The 20,365-nt window shown below is 47.3% G+C and overlaps 3 protein-coding genes across 3 annotated transcripts; 1 reads left to right on the top strand and 2 right to left on the bottom strand.

Moving 5' to 3' along the window:
- Positions 1-59: 59 nt before the first annotated feature.
- Positions 60-1,924, bottom strand: LOC143374831 (uncharacterized). Its single transcript, XM_076823346.1, has one exon. It carries the CDS (start codon positions 1,362-1,364, stop codon positions 426-428), a length of 939 nt encoding a protein of 312 aa, XP_076679461.1. The 5' UTR covers positions 1,365-1,924; the 3' UTR covers positions 60-425.
- Positions 1,925-1,972: 48 nt separating this feature from the next.
- LOC143374827 (venom serine carboxypeptidase) lies at positions 1,973-3,963 on the top strand. Its single transcript, XM_076823338.1, has 2 exons — positions 1,973-2,504; positions 2,629-3,963. The coding sequence occupies exons 1-2, from the start codon at positions 2,208-2,210 to the stop codon at positions 3,745-3,747; spliced, it is 1,416 nt and encodes a 471-aa protein (XP_076679453.1). The 5' UTR covers positions 1,973-2,207; the 3' UTR covers positions 3,748-3,963.
- On the bottom strand, positions 3,893-5,443 carry Ppt2 (palmitoyl-protein thioesterase 2). Its single transcript, XM_076823350.1, has 4 exons — positions 5,240-5,443; positions 4,866-5,115; positions 4,673-4,791; positions 3,893-4,611 (listed from the first exon to the last, which is right to left on the bottom strand). The coding sequence occupies exons 1-4, from the start codon at positions 5,387-5,389 to the stop codon at positions 4,258-4,260; spliced, it is 873 nt and encodes a 290-aa protein (XP_076679465.1). The 5' UTR covers positions 5,390-5,443; the 3' UTR covers positions 3,893-4,257.
- Between the last annotated feature and the right edge of the window lie 14,922 nt (positions 5,444-20,365).

Below are 20,365 nucleotides of genomic sequence, written 5' to 3'. Positions count from 1 at the left end.
CGTGTTTACGATATATATCGGTTACGAGATATATATTATGATATATATAAGACGGTAAGGCACATATAAAGTATTTTATTAAACGTTTTCTTACGGAAGTAGGCTTACAAATTCTTTCAATTCAATTCAACAAACATATCAACCTCAAAGTAATGCGAGATCCAATACTGTATCGCGTACAAGAGTAATACCTTTCAAACAAGACAACATACTTTAGTTTCTCAAATTTCATTGCTACTTAAAGATACGATTAAAAACGATAAAAAAATATAGTCTTTTGTTAAGCTCAGTTTACTTGCCAACAGTAACTAGATAACAGTCTGAGAAATAGAATGTATGTACTTGAAACGTGTGGATGGCAAAAGGGAATGGACACTTCTTCGTTAGCAAACGATCTATAGGTATGGAACTGCCGACACTTTTCTCTATTGTTTCGATAGCTCCTTGCATTTCAACTTCAAGGCAACATTCTCTTGCTTTAAAAATTCAAAATCCTCCAACTTCCTTTGTAAATCTTCATTCCGCCTTTGTAAAATAATAACATCTTCTTTCAATCTCTCGTTCTGATCAATCAAGCTTCTCATTCTGCTCGAATCTTTATTAGGATGCATCTCGCTGATCAAATCATCCGTTTGCATCAGCAGCTGCTTAATGAAAGTTGCTTGGGCATTAAAGTGTAATTCTTGCATCGTTCTCAAAATCTTTGTGCTTTCCTGCTTCGTGTATACGCTAACAATGTCCTTGAAGGCAGTGAGTAAAGCGACGGGGTCAGACTCTTTGGAATCAGATTTCTTAACAGCATCGTGACTCTTCCCTTTGTCTTTGGAACCTTCCACTGGGAAGGTGCTTTCCTTTAAACCATCGGGTCTACTGTTTTCTTTGACGCACGCGTCCGAGGCCTGATTATTCTCCTTGTAGCTTCCTGGACGCCGACTCCGGTCTCTTCCAACGGCTTTGCTATCAGAGATCTTTACTCTAGTCTCCCGAATCTTCACCTTCGCATCTTCTTTGATCTCATGCTCTTTCTCATCATTTTTCACCTTGTTTTCAATCGGCTTCAATTTATTTTCAACGGGTCTCTCCCGCCTCTCCGACACCCTCACTTTCGCGTGCTGCTTCCTTGTATCGTGGTCCGATAATTTCCTCAGATCTTTTGCATTCAACTCCTTAGCGCCGGATTGCTTCTCGGCAAATGTAGTCTGTTCACTCTTATTGTGTAGACTGTCCCCTTTGGTGGGTGGCAAGTGTTGCAATGGACTCGAAGTAGCCGTCCTTGTAGTTATGTGTCGATCCAACGGATAATTATTAACGTTTTTAGCATCGTTAGATACTAATTCCAAATCTTCTAAGAAAGAGTCATTCATTTTTTTCACAGGTTCTACGGAACTTTATTCAATAGCAACTCGACCACTTTGCGTGCACGGGATATATAACTTCCTTCAGAGTTTCTTATACACGAAATTGATTGTCTGAACAATATACAGTTCATGTAAAATTGTTGGCCCGGCTCTTCAGTCACAGCGTTCGACGAGAAAGACTACTTTGCAGCTTCGTACATGAACTCGGCATAAAAATACAATGACCCAAATTACTTTGCACCGTTCGATGCGAAGCGCAGGAGTCCATTCACAACGGCACAGTTATCCACGACATTTTACATCCAAGGAGTTAAAAATAGCAACGATTTCGCGTTAACCTTCGGTTAAAGTACCGGACGTGAACTTCAATGCATGACCAATTCAAATTGACTTGTGTGAATGCGTGAGTTCGGTCAGCTGACTTAAGCTCGTTATTCGCTCGAAGCGCCATCTTCGAAAGTACATACATTGAATTCGGTCAGCTGATAGTGCAGTAGGTAGTGCACTTACTCTCTGCGCTTTCTCGTCAAATATTGCCTTCTCACGCTAAGCTAAACATGAACAAATTTTGAACCTTCTTTGCATCACAACAGGCTTTCATTTGATATAAAAATCGTGGCTCAATTAAGTTTAGTTCGGGTTCACTGTCTTCATATGTATGCACGCGATTGAAATCTGTACCCGTTGCATTGGTAACATTGATGCACTGGCACAAAGATCCGAATTTACGTCAGATCGAGATAACAAGGTCGGGATTCATGATCAACCGTAATTAGACGCAGTTCTCGATTAGCTTTGGAAGAAAGTAGTGTCGAGTACGATCAAACGTAAACAAAACGTAGAAGCACGATGAAGAATATCGTGCTGGTTCTACAGATCTTCTTCCTTATATCGCTGACGATCGACGATGCAAGAGGCTTTATTAACGTTTACCCTAAACTCAAGAGTTATTCCGTTCGCAATGATGAAGACACAGGGACGCCACTTTTCTTAACGCCCTTAATCGAAAGCGGTAAAATAGATGAAGCTCGTAAAAGAGCCACTGTAGAACACAAGGAAATGGACGATGTCAGCAGTTATGCCGGTTACTTTACTGTCAATAAAGAATACAATTCGAACATGTTCTTTTGGTTATTTCCAGCCGTGGTAAGTGATTCACTTTGCACTTTTCGATAACGAAACTTTAGGATTTTTCTCGTGCTTGGTATCGGTCGGATTTTATGTAAATGTTCTTGAAAAGGAAGTAAAACTGGGACTTTGTTTTACATAGAGCAATCCAAAAAGCGCACCTATAGTCTTGTGGCTACAAGGTGGCCCCGGGGCTACGTCCATGTTCGGTTTATTCATGGAAAACGGTCCGTTTGTAGTAACCGCCAATAATACTCTCCAAATGCGCAAATATTCTTGGAACAAATCTCATAATTTACTGTACATTGATAACCCTGTCGGTACGGGGTTTAGCTTCACTGATAACGAGAAAGGATATGCCACCAATGAGACGCACGTGGGAAGGGATGTTCACACTTTGTTGGTGCAGTTCTTTAAGTTATTCCCAGAACTGCAAGACAACGACTTCTATGTCACCGGTGAGTCTTACGCCGGGAAGTATGTACCTGCTGTGTCTCACGCTATCAAAGATTTTAACATCAAGGCGGAGACGAAAATAAATTTGAAGGGTTTGGCCATTGGGAACGGTTTAACCGATCCCGAGAATCAGTTAGTATATGGAGATTATTTGTATCAATTGGGATTAATTGATGCGAATGGGAGGGATTTGTTTCATAAATATGAAGACCAGGGGAGAAGTTTAATTAAACAAAAGAAATACGAAGAAGCCTTTAATCTGTTCGACATGCTTCTGGATGGCGACTTAGTCGGTTATCCATCGTTGTTTAAAAATTTAACTGGCTTCGATTACTACTTCAATTACTTGCACACCCATGACACGAATGATTCTGACTATATGGCAGAATGGATTCAAAGGGCAGATGTGCGACAAGCTATACATGTTGGTAATTGCACGTTTAACGTTGAAAGCAAAACAGTAGAGGAACATATGAAAGGGGATGTTATGCAGTCTTTGGCAATCCTCATAACGGATCTCACCAAACATTACAAAGTGTTGATATACAATGGTCAGCTAGACATTATTGTCGCATACCCATTGACAGAGAATTATTTGCGAAACCTGGAATGGTCCGGCGCGGAGAAGTACAAAACAGCTGAAAGAAAGTTGTGGTTGGTTGGAAGTGAATTGGCGGGGTACACAAAATCGGTTGATAACTTAACAGAAGTCCTGGTAAGGAATGCTGGGCACATGGTTCCTATGGATCAGCCTCTGTGGGCTCTTGATCTCATTACTCGTTTTACACACGGTAAAAGTTTCTGAATACCATCATTAAGCATTTTGCTAATGATATGTGATAAGCCTTCTACCATGACTATGTCTACTATTAAATAATTGTAAGGAAATGTAGTTTTAAGATGAATAAATGGATCTGATATATACTCGCTAAAAAATCAACGATGTATACTTAATTTTGTAATAGAAGAGGTAGTAAACGTTTATTGGTAATAAAAGTGTAAATGAGCGTCTTCTTATTGAGCTGCCTTGACTCGCTTGTCTTATACATAGAAGGTAACTTATTTACGCGCCGGTCACTCGATTTTCTATTACTTTGCTTGAATATTAGGAACACATCATTTTCTACTCTTATCTTCTAATATAAAATATTAAAGTACGTAGGAATCATTCGATATGTATAAAAAGTTTCATTCATACCAATTATAAGATCTATATTTGTGCTTCTCTGAGAGTATCCCCCATGTCATATGGCAACAATTCATTTTATTTAATTCGTAATGGACTTAATATCAATTAGTTATTGAAGTCAATAACTCAGTCTAAATATGGCAATAGAAACTCATCTACTATCGACACGTTTTTATGCCACTCAACATGGGGTACATTTGGTACTGTAATAAGAGTGAGTCTACCACTTCCATCTAATGTCTTCAATCCTATCATATCGTCCTTATAAATAGGTCTATCACGCATCTCTACCACAGTTTCATTGGTGTCATAATATCCAAAATGACTGCTTTGCCATGGAGTAATAACACCATCATCAGGTCCTCCAACTAGCACCAAACGTTTCAGTTTAGTAATACCTTCTTTAAATGTTGCCCAATTCGTCAAATTTCTCTCGTTGTTCACGTACGGAAGGAACTTACTATATTTGTAATACAATTCCTGAAAGAAAAAGGGAATAGAATCTCGTAGAAACGAAAAATAATTACGAAAGTATACCAACCTGGTGATGAGGATCGTTCCAGTAATTCCCGACGCTGGTGTGCTGCCCGATTTTTGAATAAAAAAGTTCGTAGGCAGTTTCACGCACTAGATCTGGGAAAAATAAATGCAAAAACTTCGCTGCAACGGAAAATAAGCATTTGAAATGATGGTTTCCTTTCTTATGCTTTGAAGGTGGCACTACAGTCACCTACTTCCATATTGTCCTGCTTGTGGGGAACTCAACGAAATGAAGTTCTTGACATTGTGATCGGGATACCTTTGTAATATTGCTCTAGCTATTAAACCACCTTGACTGTAGCCTACTAAATTAATACCTTCCGGGAATGCAACACCTATCGACATAACATCCATGCCTATCTCATTTACTTGTTGCCACATTGACTCTAGGCTGCTCCATCCTGCATACCTTGGAACATTATAAACCTGAGTGTCAGGATGCATCTGAAATCGATTGTTTCCTTAAGTAAGCCGAAGGATTAAAATCCATTCCTTCCATTAGGTTTACCAACCAAATTTAGGCGGGTGCGACATCTGCCACATCCTTTGTTTTCCTGAAATCACTTACTTCCTGTATCCTATTGCTAATAAGTTCCATGCTATCGCTTCCAGTCAGCACTCCATGGATAACAACCACTGCACGATAACTTTCAACGGCATTATTGAGTGTAACTAATAGCAGGAGAAAATGAAAAGATTTACAGATTAAGGCAGCCATCGCTACTGGTAGAAAGTGAATCTGGATATTGCTAAAAGCATATCATGTCCGCCTTAAGTCTCATTCCAAAAGAACGACAGTGATGATAACGTAGCTACTGGTAGTTCTGGTTTTTCATTGGAGCAGCCAGTTTGTCCTCCACTGGTAGCCATTCCTGTCGTTCTGTTGAAAGAGCACCTTTAGAATCGATTTCACGGATAGTGCTGAAGCGTCTCCTATGGTGAGTTGCTGAAGAAAGCATCTTCACTGTCGAGAACGAAGAAATTTCGTTTATCGGCGATTGACAGTGCACTGCGTCATGCAGAGGGAATGATACAGACTGTATCGTTGACTGTGTCAAAGATTAAAGTCTATTTTCCACTGCAGGCAACTCCAGATACAAGATAGCCGCAGGTTTTGGAGCAACGCTTCATTTTCTAAGGAAACTGGTACTCACTGTGACCTATACCATCGAAAGTTTCCTCCAAAAATTAACTTTCTGTCAGACAAATTATAAATAGAGATGTATTCAACGAAGAGGAACAGTTTTGCTTCAGCTAAAGTAACTGAAGTATCAACTGGCCATAAATTGATTACACCTATGCGACAATTGCGTGTGATCACGTTCTGCCACCAATAGGCCAGGGTCAATGATGGCGAAAGGAATTCAATTGCGTTTGAAAACAACGCGGTGCAGAATGTGGTAGACGCCTAATCCTTCTGGAGCTGTATGTAAGGTGGCTGGGCACGTGGCATTTCCCGTGCTTGGCTCGACCATATATCACCGTACTCTGACATCACCCCTAGTTGGCATACGAAACTCACGCCTCATGCTCAGACGATGGATGCCAAGCGCATTGTTTCGACCAGCGTCATCCTCGATTATCACGCCTTCCACTTTCCAAAGACGCCACCCCTTCGTCGCCATCGCATACATCTAACGCATTGTAATAATTCACTGCAATGTCTGAACACATTCGCGTCTCAAGTTTCAAGAAATGCACACGCGAAAGAAAGGTATAGGGACGTGTGTTCAAATCCAACGGTTCAACGACGGACGCTGATCAATCTTTTACGGATTCAAGAAGACATTCTCGAAGAACACGTCTCTCAACGCAATCCTGAGAAACTGCCAAGTCATTGACATTATGAAGAAAGCAAGAAATGGGCGTCCCTTTGGCGAGGACACGTGAATGGTTGAAACGGAGCCTGGGTTCCTCCATGGGCATTCCGAAGGAAGGAACGGAGATCTTTGTTATTAGCGAGACGAAACAATTGACTGGCACGATAGTTGGGGGATGTGTACCGAATGAGATTTGATCTCACAATGTATCGGGATGATTGAATGGACAGGTGTGCCCTTTGCCCCGGGATGTCCAAGCAGCATACAACAATTTAACCGAAAGAATACCTGAGAACGGATGTCCTCACGTACATACTTGTGATGTCGCATGCTAGCTCTAATCGAGTCCCCAGAAGCTTTGAAACTACCAACGTTTCTTTCTCGCTGAAGTGGGAAAGAACTGAAGGGGAAAGAGAACGAGAGGAAAGACGGCCAATCCAATTCCACGCTCAAACCCGACCATCGTGATGGCGGAGGGTGGCGAAAAAACGCAGCCGCGGCCAGAGCGCAAGGCGAGCGTAGGTCCCGGAGCTTTTTTGCGTTTAATCAAGGATATTCGCGGTCGGCTGACTCGCTATTTTAGTCCACCAAGTGCTAACCGAGGCGCGCAACCACCAGCGACGACCATATCGCAGGAAGTGGATGAAGGAATCTTCGTCCTTTGACCTCCCAGGGACGCTCCTACCTTCCCTTGGCGTTTCAGCACGCATACAGCATTATTCTTTGCAAATTATGTCCTCCGTCAAATTTTTCATCATCACCTATAGCGTAGAACATTATCCTAATGTGTTTGGATACTGTGGTTCAGTTTCATCGTTTGATATTAAGCATCGCTCGCAATAAGAATTCTTCTAGAAGTTACCCCATCCCTGTGATGAACGTTTACGCGTTTATACATCTCTACGCGGAGCTAGCAATTCACCTTCTGGCTTTGTAAATTCAAATGTATACAACGCATGACGAATGAACAGCGCCACGTTAATGTTTGCAAAAATATGCAGGAGCCACTGCAAGTTACGCTTCACTCCCATACACCCGGTTTTTTATTCAGTGGAAGTTGAGGATGGTCAACGAAACAGCATTCTGTTTTCTTCAAGCGCTACGAAAAAAGAACCATACGGAACGTACGAAATTGGGGAGAAACCCAGTCAATAATATGTATCTCTGCCGTTCGTTTGAGTGAAGCAAGCCGTCGAATTTTTGAGGAGGAACCATTTTCCGCTCGTCGCCAGGAGGAATCATGGATCCTCTTCATTCGAGGATCGACTCGAGGGCCTGTTTAAGGCCACCCTCTGGCGCGGTAAGTACAGAGGCGGGAGAGAAGACGAAGTGGGTGGTACGGTGTCGGAGGAACGGTCGGGAGATTAGCGTTAATTACAGAGTTGAGCCGTTCCGGGGTTGAGACGGGGCGCGAGGTATTTGTCACTCGGCACTGCTCTCGACTCCTCGTTCCTCGTTCTGAATATTAATAACCCCCGCGCCGTCCTTCGCCACCCCCTCCCCCGTGCCCCACCCTCTCCTCTTTACCTCTCCTTTTACGACATCCGATGAATTGTGCGGCAGACAACGCTACTCATTATGCTGACTGGTTGATTTCATCACCGTCAGAGCTACGAAAAATTAATCGTTCTATGATCGGGGAGAGCGAGGACCCGCTAGCAGGTTCCGCGACGAACACATCTGGCTCCGACGGTTGCACGAAGACAGCGGAAGGTAGCATTCCTCCGTCTCATGCATCGTAATGTTTGTCACGTTCGTTGTTATCAATATTTTATGGAGCAAAGTACTGGGAGCGTCTACTTGTCCATATTCAAACCTGCCGTCCCAAGGCAGCCTTCCTCCCCATTCTCCTCTCGCCCGTTTTCCAAAAATTGAAGGATGGTACCTTCGGCTCCGGCGTCGCCCCCTTCCACGGTGCACGTCGATCAATCGATATCATCCTATCCCGTCCTTTCTGCGGTCGGTCCCTCGATGGCGGTCCCATTCCCGCGCAAAACGTTCAGATATTCAAAGTCGGGGAATAGTTTATTCATGGCCGGCTCGGAGAACTTAGAAAGATATTGGAAGCGGCCCAGGAGAGGGTGAAGGATAGAAAAAGAGACGGAGGAAGCTTGAAAAAACGGGGAAGGAGAGAGAGAGGTCGAGCGAAGTGGAGAGAGAGAGGAACGATATTGGTCGGACGGAAGTGTCCCCTCGGGGAAACGAGAAAACGGGAGGAGCGTCGTCTCTCCCCCGATCCGATAAAGCGAAAGAGGGACCCCCTTGTGGCACGGCCACCACTCCTACGACTTGACCCACGTGACAGCGAGCCCGCCAATAAAATTCAAATAAACTCCACCGTGCATACTAAATTATCACATCTTCCATTACCCGACCGCGTATCCATCCCCAAACGGCACCCGCTGGTCCCGGGGAACCGTTTCACCATCCTGTCGAAATTCCAATATTTTTGACTTTCGCCTCGGTACGGGGGGAACGACAGCGCCACGAACACGATCTTCTGCACGGTTTCGAAACGTTGCGCTCTAATGCCTCATCAAACAAACACCTTAAGACACCCAGGATTTATCATTTTTAGCAAGATATCCCGTTTAATTGATCGTTTGAAGATCAGAATTGTAATCTGTTTTCGTTGAAGTGGTGCGACGGAAAGCGGAGGATTTAGTGATCGACAAAGAGGTCGCGAAGGATCGCCTGGACGGAGGTGAAAAAGGGTGAACACCCCTACGATTCTACGGTATACGGGAAACTAGCAGAGTGTGACGACGTCGTGATGTCATTAATCCGGTATTGGGTTCTCTCTGAGAAAACTGGGAATGACTCGTCCAGGAGGGACCAAGAGGGTCCACTGGAGCTGATGAAGGGACGCAGAGGTCAGGTGGCCTTTCCCAGGAACGCCCCAGATTTCAACATTACTCAAGCAGGATCAACCTGCCAGGAGGAAGGCCATTGTTCGCCCTTACACTGCCGAGTTTCCTTCCGCATCGGCGATGCGCCATCCTTGCGGCTCGGCCATTGGAATACAAGGCAATTTTTTTATTCCTAGAACGTGTCAAGTGTTCAGGATTACTCCACACATGTGGAAATATAAAATGTGGCACGATCAATCTCATGAGTCTTTCTCTGCAAATCGAAGGACTTTTCTTTCAAGATTTTCTACATATTGTTCCATGCAGGGGTTACAAGGTCTATCGAAGAAATATAGTTTACATCAGAGCAGTACAGTTTCCTTCGATGGAGAATGCACAGTGCTTCAATACTATAGATTTTCTGTACGGGTATAAACGCATTAAGGTGCGCAGGAATTATCCAAACGAAGTTTCCGCCGTGTAAAACAATTAGTAGCTTAGCTGTACCCCTATTCTCCCTATCAGCTTGTCTACGCCCCGACTATTAGTATAATCGCTGGAGGCTACGACCCTTAGCTACCCTCGGGCGGTTCACTTTAATTCTTAGCAAGTTAGAGTCACCCCCCTTCGCCCCTGCGATCTACGACTTTGCGCTTTGTTCAAGCTCCTCTGCGCCAGAGCGGCACAGTGAAACGCTGAATTATATCAACCGTATTTTGCTATCTTATAAAAGAAACTCGACAGACCGTTATCCTGTGCGTTTTATCTGGGATTTATTCACTTTCCGATTTTTGATCACACTGCATCGCACAATTCTCCAGTTACTAATATCCAAAAGCACATGTGGACATCGTAGTTGTTCGCAAGATAATTACGCAGCGAGTCCCCGAGGCGCTTCGTCTTTCGATACGTCGAAAATAAATGTAACGTTCCGCCCGCGTGTCTAATTGATTTCCGCCCGCCAAGGGGGCCAGCGATACGACCGCGTGAGGGGTGAATTTCGGATGGTCGATCCACCCCTTTGCATTATGGATGCACCTGATTTCACACTTGTTCGTTCGCACTGCCGATCTCCGCCGCTATAACGTCTCCATCGATATAAACGGGCCGCAATTTGCTGGCCCATTGTAAACCGCCCCCTTCGGCTCGATTCATGGGTAATAAATCCTGGCTCCTGGGATATACGGCGAATTTATGTTTACGAAAGCTGTGCCCGTTGCTTCCACGAGAGAAGAAATGGTAGCGGGCTATCCTCCACAATTTGTTCGAAATTTTCTTCAATGCGCAAAGGATCTCCTTGGGAATGGAGATGAAAGAAAAATGTTGCCAGTGCTACTGACACCGTAATCGCGAAGAATTTCGATCATTCGAAGACTTATCGCGGGACATCTTGCTCAAAGGGAATCCGCGATAGTAATCACAGTAGTAGGGTCCTGATTTAGCAATTACGTGTCGTTTTGTAGCGCATTGTATCGGCCGGACGTCCGAAATTGGCCGTGTAACATGTGCGTAATCCGCGCCACGTGTCTGCGACGAACGAACGCGAGGCGTTCAGACGCCGTTCAACACCCCTCGGATCTCTCGATGTCTTCTTTACACCCGCAAAGCCCACTTGAACAGCCGTTCGTTCGTTACTCATCATTCAATACCAATTTGTCCGGTTGCCGAGATTAGAAAGCGACTTGAAAGCGATGCTAATTCGTCCTGTGCTCTCCGCTTTCTAATTTCGGATTCACCCTCTTTGACCCCGCGCATATTGCTCTACATACCGCTTTATATTAGCATAACGAGCATCGATCGGTCCATTCGAGCGGCTCCCGCTTGATTTGTTAAAATAATAGCTGCGAGCGGCTAGAAAAATTGAAATGTTCTAAGATCTTTCTACACGATTGTAGAAGAGATTTTATAAAATTCTGTCGTCGGTTCTGTTTTATTAGGATTTCATTGCAACCGGAATCCTTTTGTCATTCAACAGAGCCTCTCAGGCAGATGAAACCAAAGTGAAATGACGCGTATGTACATCTAGACACGCGAAAACGGTAAAAAGGACATCCGTGGTCTAACATATGGCTGGTGAAATTGCCGACGGGGTGGCAGTAACAATATTTACAGAAGGCTCGGCCAACCCCCGGTGTTTTGTTAAGACTGCACACCGCACACTGCCGCAGCCCCGGGGGCAAGGGTGTCACTTTACCCCGATAATCCCCCGTAATACTCTTTAGCGATCCGCGCCGCGGAGCAATATTAAGTCCTTTACATCCAATTTCTATGGACTTACACCTTGTTCGAGGCGATTAGCATTTTGATTGCGGCCGCCTCTGAGGCGTCTTTCTCTTAGCTTCGCTCCATCTACTACTTGACGGCAGACTTCTGTTTTACACTCAAAAAGCGGAATAGAACAGAGTGGTATTTCAACCCAATTTCACCCCGCACAATTCTTCAGGACACTAGTTATATCCAGATGTCAAAGACGTACTAATTTAGAGATAAGGATATCAGCAACCTTACTCTCCGCTGTTGCTGAAAATCATAAAAGCTTCATAACTCTTCACTCCATCTCCCGAAATGATTACTTTCGTACCGCACCAAGGAACATAAATGTGTCGCACGCTATAACATAAAATTCAACCCCATCGCAGACAGCGGACATCAGATCACACGCACGGTCATCCACTATGACGAACGAGTTTTTCGAACGTCGCTCGCCGAGATGGCCGGGATTTCCATTCGTGCTATGGGCGAATGCCCAGTGGAATAGCGTGTAATCACCATACGAGGTACGGTGCACGCGTGCACGAAAATTGGGGTCGCAGTGTACGCGTGACTCGCGAAACACACCGTGAAGCGAGGGTCGGCAGCGCGTGTTTGCTTTAGAGCTCGGCAATCACGTCGAGGGTGGTCCAAGCCCACCGCCAGACTGCGATCCGGATTAGCAAGATCATAATCAGGCCAATCACTGGTACAGCGCCGGCAAGGTGTCAAATGTCAGCTCCTGCGGGACCCGGATTGATTTCTTCCGCGGATCTCTGGTTGACAGAGGGGTTGATTTCAAGTCACGCGCGTACTCCGCAGACATTCGACTCTAATGGGATTCTGCAGTTCGAAAGAGAAAGGGACATATTAAATTTGCTCGACACGCCTGAGGCTGTCACCGTTCGAGAACACGCGTCACACTCGAGGACCGAGGAAGTTCGGTGCCTTTAAACTTACGAGCATTAAGTCTTGCGGAAGCGGATGTGGAGGCAAAGTGGCTGCGCCAGTTGCCATTGTACCGCCGCAATACCCAGCTGGCTGAGACGTGGCGTTCGTAAAGGAAACGTTGTAACCACTAGCATCTCCATTAGTGTGCATCTAAGTCAGTTGCATGGGAAAAGTCTCAGAAGTACCTCCGGATGACAGAGCCTTGAATCAGTATCGAACTCCAACGCTGTCCCTTTCATCATTCTTCTACGCTACCATCTTCATCCCCTGCAGCTTTCACAATCTCTCTAACTATATTCCTACCACCCGCAATACGCCCACCATTGAGAATCTCAGCGTTGAAGGGATGAAAATACAGTACCCGAACGTCCTGCCTTCTCGCTCAGATCTTTCGGCGGCAGACACTGTCGAGCGGAAGTTCTCCGCATTGAGCTGGTTCGTCGGAGGTGAACGGTGACAGCGAGGAGGTCCGTCCGTCCGACGAACGAGCGGGCAGAAGGGAAGCCCGCTCGAGATTTGCGCGAAGCGTGAATGGAAGAGGGCGTGGGAAACGGCGAAGTGGCCGCGGACGCGGATAGTGTGCTGACTTGCGACCGGTCCGGGTAATTGTCGTAATTGTGCCGAGTGATTCACACATCAGGATCGGCGGGGGCCACTCCGCCCGTGCTTGCCCCGCTCGCTTGCGTGCTCGCGGACCATCGTTACCGCCTGGCCGGCGATATTCGCGCACGCACACGCGCGCAAAAGCGGCTAGCGCGAGCGCATCTGCGCGGGATTTCGGAAACAATTGCCGACAATTCACGCCACTTGACTCGCTGCCAGCGATTGACGTGAGAATCCGCTTAGACGGCTGTACAAACTCCGCTGCGGAGAGTATGAGGTCATCTTCATTAAATCGTTCTCCGCTTAATGACTGATCTAATTTTTTCTTTCTCTCCCCCGCTCGCGACGGCGACGACGGCGAGGAGAGTCATGTCCTCACCATGCTCACCTTTTTTTTTGCAGCGCGGGACATGATCTTCGAGGAAGGGAGTCATCCTTCCTTCCCACGTTCTGCTCGTTGGCGAGAGCGGGCAGGGGATTGGGGAGAAAGAAAGGGGGCTGGTCTTTCGTTTATTACAGGCTTAATTACAATTTGTGGAATCGTTGATGATGTACTGGTCATTTTCATTGGGAGTAGAGTAGTCGTAGCGGAGAATTTTGTGATCTACGACGGAAAGGGTGGAGAGTCTAGGAGCCTTGAACGAGGCTGAACTCCACTTGAGTAGGGATCAGGAGTTTAGGGATACAGTCTGGATGATTTTTCAAGTACTACCACGTTAAGGACCAGGTGTTTTGAACCCCTGTGACCCTATACAGTGCGATGAAACAATAAATGGCACTTTGCACTCGCTAGAGGGTTACTTTACACAGTACTCGAGTGTGTACTAAGCTACATTCGCTACATTCCTTCCACCCAAAGTGTCATGTATCCTTCCCAATACCTCCAGCAATATCTCAAACTTCTCATCCTACGTTTTTCACGCCTGGAACGGGAGAAAATCGCGCCCAAATCAGCCAAGTGACCATGCACTCGCTCGAGACTCTTCGTCTCCGCAATATCGATGTTTCAGGTACGCCAGCGTAGCAGTATTGCGGCGTGCCACCGTGAAATACACGTATGCTACGGGCTCGGTGTGGTTCCCAGCGAGGATGGCTCGTAAGAGGGTTGATAAGGCTATCGCGCGCATCGCCCCGCGCGTTTAGCATACATTTGAATAATGGGCAGGCCGGTAATCCTTTAAACCGTTGGGCCCTCATCCCGTAACTAGGTATCCTTTCATCTCTGGCTCGGAGCTCGTCCGTGGCCAACCATTCTCCTTCTCCGACCACCCCCTCACCCACACACACACACACACACATACACCCTCCCCGTTGCTCGCGTTCACTTCCCTCCAGGCTGACTGCTGGTCGGGGCTCGTCCTCTATTTCTCTCTTTCTCCTCGCCAGCGTTTAAAGATATTTCGTTAAAATAACAGTCTCGGCTCGACTGAGTGCTACCCTCCCCCAGCCACCCTCATACAGCCCGATGGCCGTGGCAAAAAGGGGGTGGCATTTGCAATGCAGAGGTTAAATGGCTGCGGGGGTCGGTCCAGGACGGAGACGGGGGGTTGGAACGTTAGAGGGGGAAGATACCACGCAGCCACTGCACAGACTCGATTGGTTTTTTACTTGCCTCTCGAGCTACTGCCTTTCTCTCTCCCTCCGTTCCTCTTTACCCTCCCTTCTCCTCGTTCAACCCCCTTTCCTCCTTCAACATCAACTTCCACCGCCCCGCCGCTCTCCCAACCGGCGTTACCTCTTTTTCCACTTCATCGGTCGGGGGCTTTTCGTGAACCGCCAGAAGGAAAAAGAGGCTAGCCGGGAAAAGAAAGCAGCGAGGACGTGGTAGGACAGAGAGGATATTACCCAGGGAGAAGAGGAGGCTGGAGGATCCGGGAGGTGGGCGAGATTAAACATTTATTTAAATGGCAGCCGCTTCGGGTGCGCGACTAGCACGCATACCGTCAAGTACCTACACGCATTTAATATATGTTCTCTCCGCTGTACGTACCTGGCCGGTGTGCGTGCGTGTAAGCGAAACATAGTCGACGTTCTCGTGTGGAAAAATACTGTTGGCGGGGGATAGAATCGTGCAGGTGGACGATCACGGCTGCTCGCGTGTGCCTGTGCGTTCAGCGGCGTGGATGTGGATGTTACGACTACTCGCAGGAGGAAGGAGATTAGTCTGGTGGTTTTCAATCCCATTTTCATCGCGTTGCTGCCGCCCTCGCCGCGGCGGAACGATATCGTTGAAGCTTCATCGAGCCCCCGCGATCGTCCGCCCAGGCCGCGCTGGCAAATGGTTCCAGAATAAATCAAAGGTGATTAGGCACCTTCCAATCTTCCCGCGGAAAAAAATGTTTCGCGATATTGGACAGCGGCGCGCGTGGTTTAAATCAACTCCTCCCGCGATGCTCGGTATAAGCTCCCGTCTCATCGAGGCTGTACCAGTTAGCCGTCGTTTAATCTCTCTCGTTTGATTGGATTTCGTTAGCCGTATACTTGATTTCGATGCATGTCAGAACAATGGAGGGTCGGGTTAGGTTCCTTTAGATTGAGCTGAACAATCTCTGTCGACCCCGCTGAACTCCTAACGATTGATACTTGCATTGATATATTTCATTGTTGAAGTAGGTCGGGCAATGACCAACGAGCAGATATTTGGCATCGTGACGCTCGATACACTGGATGACGATGATGGCATGTAGCCTGTCGTCTAGACAGTATTGAAACGATAGGAATAACTCCGCAGCGAAACGCTGTCTTGTAAATCTTTATTACCACCATCCCGATGCGTTAACTTGCCCCAGTGATCGATGATACGGTGTCACGGGGCCCCGTCTACGCTGTACTCGACAGCTAATATTCAGAAATTGCCTGGTTTTTGCAAAAGTTGAACAAGGTCACCTTCGTATCACGTTCTATCTCATGCCTAGTAATTCCCGATGGTAATCCGATTTTACGTCGTCCAAACATGCACGCTTTAGAGGCCAGCGGAATATGCTCTGATCTCCTTTTCACCTTCAAAATTGCTGTGCTGCATTAGGGTTAATTAAAATCGAAACAAATGTTTCCCTGACAGATTTCCTTATTGCACTACACAATTCTACAAGCATTCCAACCGATTTCATCGAGTCAGAATCAATTCAACCCTTGGAAGCTCGCTACCCAGTGCTCGAAATAGATTCTCATTCTCCCAAATAAGGAAGCAGGGTCTCCGGAGTGAAGTCCCTCGGAAAAACTGACGTCCCGATAAGAATTTAATTCCGTTGCCTTAATTAACTCAGAAAGGAAGTGTGTCAGTGGCGATCGATGGCCGCGAGGGAAAATCACCGGGCAAGGAATTGCGTCACGAGTTAATTAGCCCGGCCACCGCTTATATTACGATCAGATTTTAAACAATTAGCCAGTGGGCGTGTACGGTGCTCCTCGAGGGAACGGTCGCACCCATCTTCAGTTTCGTGTCTCGCGGGACGAGCGTGACTTTCCGCGCGGACTTAATCCTCGCATGCACCACGTGCCTCGACCTGCCGGTGCTTTATATCCTCGTCCTTCGTACTCGTTACACCCAACAACAACGAGCAGTCTCCAAAGGTCCTGGGTACGTACGTATGCGGAACAAATATCCTTGGACGAACTGCCTGCTAACACGCTACCGCCGTTGGTCCAATTCGATTCAATTCCACCGCGCTCTCCCCTCCCTCCCGTCCCTCCTTTCCTCTTGTTCCCGTACTTTTTTTCAGTCGGTCTCTATCTCCGACCTGCACGATCCAGTTACTCCCTGGAGAACGATAGATCCTCGGTTGACTTTGCTCGGGGTGGTTTCTCTCAACTCGCCTCTCTCCCTCCTCCGCCATTCTCTCTCTCTCCTCTTGCGCAGCCTGATGAGGGGTCGCGATGATCTCAAATACAATTTCAGTCCCTTTTAAACTATCATTGATTCCATTCCGCTCCCTTCCTCGCAAGGAACGTGACGCTCCCTTGACTGGGTCAGAGGCTTTCCTGGAAGCTGTTTCTATCAAACGCCGGGACTGATTGCAAAACAGCCAGCGTGCAAGTGACGCTTCCCGCTTCTGCTTCTTTAGTAATCTGTATAACACTTCGTGTATTCTCAAAGATCTACTAAAGGAAACCTGGCTGGTTGCCGTAATGTCGATGATGTAATCGGGTGAATGGTACATTTGCCCGAACCGTAACGCTTTTCACGCGCGACCGTTCTCATCAATCCTTTCGGCAACAGAATTCGAGGAGGCCCCGTCCATATCCGCCAGTTTGTGTTCACCAGCCTGCGCCGGGTCCCCGGTGTCTCGTTCATCCTGGTCAGTTAATAACCGTGGTCGGGATCCATGGTCCGCTAAACGTTGCTGACCACCGCTGCTGACCGCCGTGTCTGGTTGGGTTTTCGGCCGAATTATGGAAACACGCCGTTATACGATGTGGTGGCCGATGATAACGCAGCGAACCGGCTCGTTCCTCGTTTTAATTAAGCCCCGTTCCATCCCCGCGGGCTCTACGCCGCGCGGTACAGGCCGCGCTCGTTCTCAGGGCTAAGGATGCACGAAAAGCTGCGTGAATTCCGGGACGGTAACCGTTCCGCTCTTTACGAGGGAATGAATCCTTTCCTGGTGCAGTCGAGGGAACCACAAAGCCGCTAACAGTCGCTTTATTTTGCTTTCGCTGGCGACTCTGTTCCCTTTTTTCCCCGTTTCTTCCGCATCGAGCCCTCACCGGCATGCGCGGAATTGAAGAAGAAGCTTTTTACATGGACCTGCCAGTCAACGTACAGCCTGGCCAACGTCAACGTGGAATACTTCACCACCCCCGGTTTAATTAAGCTTCGCCCAGCTTGGCTAGAACACGATATCCTCCGGACTGACCGGTTCTAATGAAATTTCAGGAGAAAGAACGCGGCGACTGATGGTGTCCAGTTAACTCCTGAGTACATTCGAACGAATTCTGCTACTTTCGAAGATTATTATCCATTCTATCGTTCCCACCACGATAGTTTCACCGTTTTCAATTCCTTAAACGAGTAGATACCCACCCAGGGAAATTGTTTTATAATACAAAAAGACACGCATCTGAGAGAAAGTGCTTTCCTCGAGGAATCTTCTTGAGCAAAGCTTTCCCGTTGATTTATTCCTTCGGTTGCTATTCTCAGCAACGAACACTCGTGCTTCCTTTCCTCGTCCTCACGTGCTGTACTCCTTTGGTTAAGGAACGTCGAGTTTGCACACGGTGAAGAATCTACTTCCTCAACAAAAACAGTTCCACCCTTTACAAGCGAAGGCCCTTCATGCTCGCGAGAGGAGTGCAGCTATGATATACTTTACAGATGTTCCTATTGATTCCAGACCTGACACAGACCTGGCGGAAATACGCGCGCCTGGGCGAATGCAAATTTCTCATCCCGCATCGCGCCGAGACGAAGCCCTCGTCGCGGCTGAAGAACGAGAAACCACGAGGCGACAGAGACGTTCGTAATAATTTCGTAAAGGGCCATTTTTTTTTTAACTGCTACGTGCCCCTCGGCTCTTTCTGGTTAGGAGACGAGCCGAGCAATTAGCAGCGGAGCCGCGGTTATGGCAGGCGAGTAGCCGCGGCAGGATTCATTTACGAAACATCTGGAGCGACGGGATGCATGCAGTTCCGTTTATTCCGACAATTTCGTTTAAATTAGCTGAACGCGGCCGTTTTTACGTCGACGCCGAGCGGTTCACACGTATCCCCCTCTTTCTGCTCCCGCGAGTAATCATCCAGATTCGTAAATTACTCGCTGCGTCCCTGGCGCTCGCGCGCTCCTCGCGCTACAAATCCACTTTGTTTCCGCGCCCGGTTCAATTGAAATTAAAAACGTCGAAACGATTAACGGGCTGGGTACAGCGAGCAAATTACTCATCGACACAGAAGCCACGTTAAATAACCAGCCGGGCACGTTAATCAGTGCCACGATTCTTCTTCTTCAGTTGCGCGGAGCACTTCCGACCCCTCTTTGTCCAGGTGCTCGCTTTTTAATTGGCGATCCCTAGCACGCTGGGGAGACATCCAGCGAGACGACGGAGAAGAAAACTGGAAAAGTTAAGTCTGGGGTTGCGTAAGGGCTCGTCAAACTGCGAATTACCAGGCTTATTATTATCGTCCGCGGTTCGTAACGCGCCACTTTTTCTTCCCTGCCCCTACCCGCCAAGAGAAAAAGAAGAACGAGGAGAAGTGCCCTCCGGATAATAACTCGCACCCTTCCATTTGCCCGAGGAAGGCAACGGCCACGAGGCTCCGGTATTATTTATCGCGCACGACCTACCGTTTTCGGGGAACAATCGTTTCCCGCTTACGATTCGTCCTCCTTTCTTTTTTCCACGAAAGGAATTAATCGCTGGCAATGCCCGAGCGTAATTTTCGCCCGTAAATTACGTCGAAAACGTTCCGCGACGGAGATGCTTGAGCGGACCCGATGAAAATACCTTGCATATATTCCGGGGAGGATTTCTTTATCCTTTCAGTTTATCAGGCGAGGCAAGACGGAGACCGGGGGGCGGCAAAAAATTTTAATTAAAACCAAAGCAGAAGGAAACGAGCATCGCGAAAGACGAGAGGCTAAATGGATTCGAGTGGATGACAAAAGGAACGGAGGAGCCGGGGCTCGGCTCCTGCTGGTGAAAGAACACCCTCTTTCCTTCCTGGACTAATCAGAGACTGACGGCTAATTAAATTAGCTGATCGTTGCGCACGGATAGGGCAGACGATCCTTGGATAAACGAGCAACGTTCTTCGTCTTCGTCGCAGGCGAAGGTACGACGATTCGTCCTCGAATCCCTGGTGTACCGCGCTAGGTACCCCCGATGGGCATAACCGCACCCCTGTTTGCCACTCACTACCCCTGATTAGCTGGACTTCCTGTCCACGAGTCGTCGCAACAATTCTCTGTACGGTTATAACGCGACGGCTGAACGGAGTTTATTCATATAACGTGTGCCCACGTTCGATCCATCGGGCTTCCAGGGGTTAATGATTGGGCTTGATTGCTCGGCAAACATGGGCGAGCCTCGAATCACCTCCCCTTTGTTCCTCGCCGCCCCCTTTAACGTCGTTTACGACTTTGTTCGTTGATTCTATTCCACGTATCATCTCGGGAGCAAAGAGAGTCTCGTGTTGCGCGGTGTTTAATATCAGACTTCTCCCGATACCTTCGGCGAGGAACTGAAGAATTAATTTGCAAGATCAAATCCCGACAAAAGGATCTCC

Source organism: Andrena cerasifolii, chromosome 11 (genome assembly GCF_050908995.1).
Source record: "Andrena cerasifolii isolate SP2316 chromosome 11, iyAndCera1_principal, whole genome shotgun sequence".
Lineage (NCBI taxonomy): Eukaryota > Metazoa > Arthropoda > Insecta > Hymenoptera > Andrenidae > Andrena > Andrena cerasifolii.
The sequence above is the reverse complement of the archived record's forward strand: the minus strand, read 5'-3'. Positions and strand labels throughout refer to the sequence as shown.

Excerpts from the sequence above, each read along its gene's own strand:
- Ppt2 (XM_076823350.1), bottom strand. The coding sequence starts at position 5,389 with ATGGCTGCCTTAATCTGTAAATCTTTTCATTTTCTCCTGCTATTAGTT. Across the intron at positions 5,116-5,239 it reads TTAGCAATAGGATACAGGAA|ATGCATCCTGACACTCAGGT; the intron begins GTAAGTGATTTC and ends AATCGATTTCAG. Across the intron at positions 4,792-4,865 it reads ACAAGCAGGACAATATGGAA|CGAAGTTTTTGCATTTATTT; the intron begins GTAGGTGACTGT and ends TTTCCGTTGCAG.
- LOC143374827 (XM_076823338.1), top strand. The coding sequence starts at position 2,208 with ATGAAGAATATCGTGCTGGTTCTACAGATCTTCTTCCTTATATCGCTG. Across the intron at positions 2,505-2,628 it reads TTTGGTTATTTCCAGCCGTG|AGCAATCCAAAAAGCGCACC; the intron begins GTAAGTGATTCA and ends TGTTTTACATAG.
- LOC143374831 (XM_076823346.1), bottom strand. The coding sequence starts at position 1,364 with ATGAATGACTCTTTCTTAGAAGATTTGGAATTAGTATCTAACGATGCT.